Source organism: Alosa alosa, chromosome 21 (genome assembly GCF_017589495.1).
Source record: "Alosa alosa isolate M-15738 ecotype Scorff River chromosome 21, AALO_Geno_1.1, whole genome shotgun sequence".
Classification (NCBI taxonomy): domain Eukaryota; kingdom Metazoa; phylum Chordata; class Actinopteri; order Clupeiformes; family Clupeidae; genus Alosa; species Alosa alosa.
Window position 1 is genome coordinate 15,254,816 of NC_063209.1, and position 5,000 is coordinate 15,259,815.

Sequence of the window (5,000 nt, forward strand, 5' to 3'; positions counted from 1 at the left end):
GTGCTGCACATCCGCAAGACCGCAGGTGAGTCATTTGTGCACGGACGCACGCACACACACACACACACACACGCTGCGGCAAGTGCCAAGACACACACTGCGCGCACACACACCACACACACACACACACACACACACACACACACACACACACACACACACACACACACACACACACAAAACAGTCACACATGCAAGCATACACACCCACATGCATATGCTCATATGCACACACCCATCTTTCACACACACATCTCGCACACACATGCTCGCACACACACAAACACACACACACACTCACATACTTGCACATACACACACACACGCGCATATATATTTACATAAACACATTTATCAAAAGCTATGTGTTCTATGCATCAGATTTCCCTACCACACATTTAAATCATTTACATTGCTAACTGTAGGGGTTTATAGTGGTGTGTGATGCTTGAGAAACAGTAAAGAAAAGCTCTTAACAGACGTTACACGCAGCGCAGGATTCTCCTGAGACCCATTCTCTATCTATCTATTGCCTCCATTTTACACCTCCAGATATACACACACACACACACACACACACACACACACACACACACACACACACACAACACAAACATTATCCATATGAGTGGGGTTGTGTCTGGAGGGGTTGTTGGAACACCTGTTTCCATGGCTATCCCGCGCGGCCGTGCTGATGGACATCTCCTCTAATGGCTGAAGCGAGAGAGGAGTCATTATGCTGCACTGCGATAGTATGTTAATATGGAGGCGTTGGGGGGGGGGGGGGGGGGGTACTGTCCATCCCTCGGCGCTATGATTGGATTTTGAAGCATAACTGAGCACCGAGCCGGCATCTCCAGGGCTGACGGTTGCTCGGCTACAGTATCAGATGTTTAATTAAGGGCCCTGGTGTCCGGCCAATGGAAGCGGAGCGCAGCGTAATTATCTCACCAAGACAGGAAGCTGAGATACGGCTGGCCGGTGCCAGAGTCCAGGACCAGGGAACGCAGGGGTGGGATACACACATACTTACTTACACACACATATACACACACATACACAGGGATATGTACACTCACACACACACACACACACATGTACAATCACACATACACACAAGGATATGCACACATACACACGCACACCCGCACACACACACACACACACACACACACACAGGCACACACACATGCACACAACATATATTTTATATCCACTGCAGCCCTTGGGCAAATGTTTGTATTATGGGGTGGTAATAACTATCAAGACAGAAAGCACACTATTACAGCTGTGCGAACGTCAGAGGGCGGGATCAGACGTGACTAGCTCCTTATAATATCGGAGCACCTCTCAGGTAATCAGACAACAACTGCAGTGAGTTGGGAGAGAGAAAGCAAGAACACATAGGCTACTACTGGCCAAGTCCTCTCCAATTGTTAGGATTTGGACTCTGGGCTGGTTAAGAACAGCTGAGGGAGGAGGCTACTTGAAACTGTGAGTTTCGATTGGGTGTGAGCGAGCGGACTTTCAGTTTGACAGTAATTAACACCCTTTTTGAACAATCTAAGCTGTCGCTAACGATCAGAGGCGGGTCCTAAACTGATGCATCATTAGTGAGGTGGGAGGGACAGCTGCATGCAATTCCTAGCAGCATAAAATAGTGGCTGCTGCTGAAGGCCAGCATAAGCGACCAGCCCTCGTTCAGCCAGCCTCGTAAGACGGACTGGCGGTCAAGACAAGCAAGTTTACCTGTGCAAGTTCACCGAGCACAGGCACCGGCTCAAAGGCAAATGTGCCGTTCCACCATATCTGTTATCACCGGCCATTGCAGCAAACGGCATCATGCCAAAGGGGCAAGAAATCGCTTTAACCTCCAGGAACTTAAACGGTCCTCACCGACAGAAACCTCCTTCTCCATGGGCTTGTGGAACTGTCAATCCGCAGATCAACAAAACCGACTTCATAGCTGGCTATGCCAACCACCTTTCATTGGAACTCCTTGCTCTCACTGAGACTTGGATCAAAAACCAGAGAACACTGCCACCCCGGCTGCACTCTCCCACTAACCTTACACTATCCCACACCCCTCGCCTATCTGGACCGGGGAGGAACACGGGCCTGCTGATCTCCAACAAATGGAAATTCACCCCGCTACTGCCTTCAAACAAATATGTCTCATTAAGTTCCATGCCATCACAGTGGTCGCCCCAGCAAAACTTCTACGTGCTGGTCGTCTAGCACTCCAGGCCAACTAGGCATTTTATTGATGAACTTGACCCACTCTGCTATCCTCCATCCCTGAGCATGACTGTCCGGCTTTTGTTCTCGATTGATATGAACATCCACTTAGATGCCCCAGGCTCAGCCGGACTTTTTGGCCCTGGTCCTCCTTTGACCTCGAACTGGTTCCAAAGCCCACCAGATCCTAGAAGCTGGCAAAGAGCTTGACTTGATCTTCACTTTCGAACTGCAGCACAGACACCCTCATGGTGACGTACTCTCCATCTTTCCTGACCAAAAGCTGGCTTCATCCAGTTCAATCAGAAGCCTGTCAGAACAGCCTCCGCTCCTCGGCCATGGTCGTTCGCCCAAACATCCGAACCTGTCTCAACCACTTCTCCTCTGTGGTTGCCTCGGGTCCACCTCCCGCTCAACACCTTCTCTCTCTGGAGGTTAATGAAGCCACTTGTTCGCTCTCTGCTCCACACTGACTCAGGTCTGAAAGACGAGCCTGTTAGCCTTACCACAAGGGCCAGCCGATCCAAACATTCTCATCCGTATGGCTAAATGATACCCTCCGGACGCTTGGTAGCAAACCAGGCGCTCAGGAAAGAGTGAAATGGTACAAATCCAAACTAGCTGACGCCTCAAAAGGCTTACCAGACACTCCTGAGCTCCTTTCTCAGCCAGCATCACTGCTGCTAAGACTGCTTTCTGCAATGACAAAATCAAGCAGCGCTACAGACGCTCAAAACTTTTCTCGTAACCTTCCAAATAAACTGCTCAACCCTCAGCTGCTATCACTCCATAGCCTTGCTGCAGATACCCTCAGCCTCATTTTTTTACAGACAAAGTGGAATTGGGCAATCAGCAGTCAGTTACTCACATGCTGCACTCAACGAGATTGACTCGGATACTTGCAGCACTCCTACAACCTCACAGGGACTGCTGGAACGCTCTTTTTTTCAGCATTCCGCCTTTCTCCGAGAGTGAAGTGTCCAGACTCCTGACATGCAGCAGGTCCTACCACATGCTTTCGCTGGACCCTATACCCTACGAGCCTACTTCAGTCCATCCAGCCGACCATCGCTCCAGCTATCACACATGTGATCAATGCCTCAACTAACCTCGGCACATTTCCAACAGGCGTTCAAATGGCCCGGTAACACTGGATTTAAGATTTACCACGGTTAATCACCGTGTCCTTCTCTCTATACTGCTGACATGGGAATCTCCGGTTCTGCTCTCTCCTGGTTTGAATTCTACCTCACAGGGCTAGTTTTAGCGTGTCATGGCTTGGTCAACTATCTGCACCTCACCATCTCACCACAGGGGTCCCCCAGGGCTCCAGTGCTGGGCCCCCCTCCTCTTTACTATCTACACCACCTCCTTTGGGAAAGATTATCCGCTTTGACGACTTCTCATACCACTGCTATGCAGAGGCGACACACACAGCTCTATCTGTCCTTTCCACCTGTGACCCCTGGTTTCCAGCACGATCTCCGATTGCCTTTCAGACATAGCTACATGGATGAAGGCACACCCACCTCCAGCTGAACCTCTCAAAGACTGAACTGCTGGTCATCCCAGCTAAACCTACCATACACCACGACATCAACATCAAATTTGACTTTCCCTGTCTGTTTCACCAACCAGGACTTCAAGAAATCTAGGAGTTGTTCTGGCCGCAACCAACTAAACTACTCAGATCATGTTGCCTCAGTCGCCCGGTCATGCCGTTTAGACTCTACAACATAATGAAAATCAGGACTTACTTGACTCAAGATGCTGCCCAACTTCTGGTTCAGGCAATAGTAATCTCACGACTTCGACTACTGCAATGCCCTCCTGACAGGTCTCCCCAGCCCCCCGCGAGTGAAACCACTTCAGATGATCCAGAACGCTGGCGCAAGACCTGGTCTACAACCAACCCTGAAAGGGCACATGTTACCCCGCTGCTCATCCAGCTACACTGGTTACCTATGGCGCCCGTGATCCAAATTCAAGTCTCCCTAACGCTTGCCTACAAAGTAGTCTCTGGTTCTGCTCCCCACCTACTTGAATGCCCTCATACAGACTTACACACTACCTCCAGACCGCTGGGCTTCCTCTGACGAACAGGCAATCTAGCTCTACCACCGTACGTCAAGCCAATCCAAACTTTTTTCATCTGTTGTTCCTCGCATTGGAACACACTGCCAGTTCCTACAAGGGCAGGGACATCCTTTTCCCTTTTCAAAAAAAAAACTCCTGAAGACCCAGCTCTTTAGAGACATCTGCCCTACTGCTCTCATAGCAACACTTACAACAAGTCTTACTGATCCTAGCACTCACCAGCCGTTTTAAACTGACAAGTAACTGTTAAAACAGCTCTCACCTAATACACTTATTCTTACTGTACTCTAATTTTTTTAAACTGTCCTAAAATTGTGAGAATTGTTCTAAAAACTTACTGTTTACTATGTTGTTATTCGCTTTGGTTAAAAAATCGCCAGCCAAATGTAATGTAATGTAATGTAATGCACAGCTCCTAACAGCCTGCGGCGACATGTACACATCGCATTTAATAATTTTATGTGTGATGTTGCCTACACACACACATGTGCCACACGCAGTACACACGTACATGTACATTACACACGCCTGTACACACACGTGTTGCACCAGCGTACGCGCACGCGTACACACGCCACATAATACACACACGTGTGCACACATTTATTATCTGATGCTTAACCTCGTCATCTTTCTCTCTATCTCTGAATATCAGACCCGCACGC

The 5,000-nt window shown here is 49.1% G+C and overlaps 1 protein-coding gene across 1 annotated transcript in view; it reads left to right on the forward strand.

The window, feature by feature from the left end:
- Nucleotides 1-5,000, forward strand: part of igdcc3 (immunoglobulin superfamily, DCC subclass, member 3) — a 41,222-nt gene that overhangs the window by 27,706 nt on the left and 8,516 nt on the right. Inside the window, exon 6 of the mRNA XM_048232176.1 lies at nucleotides 1-25. This exon is cut by the window's left edge and continues 223 nt beyond it. Within this exon, the coding sequence (XP_048088133.1) occupies nucleotides 1-25 (25 nt within the window). The remainder of the gene's footprint in view (nucleotides 26-5,000) is intronic.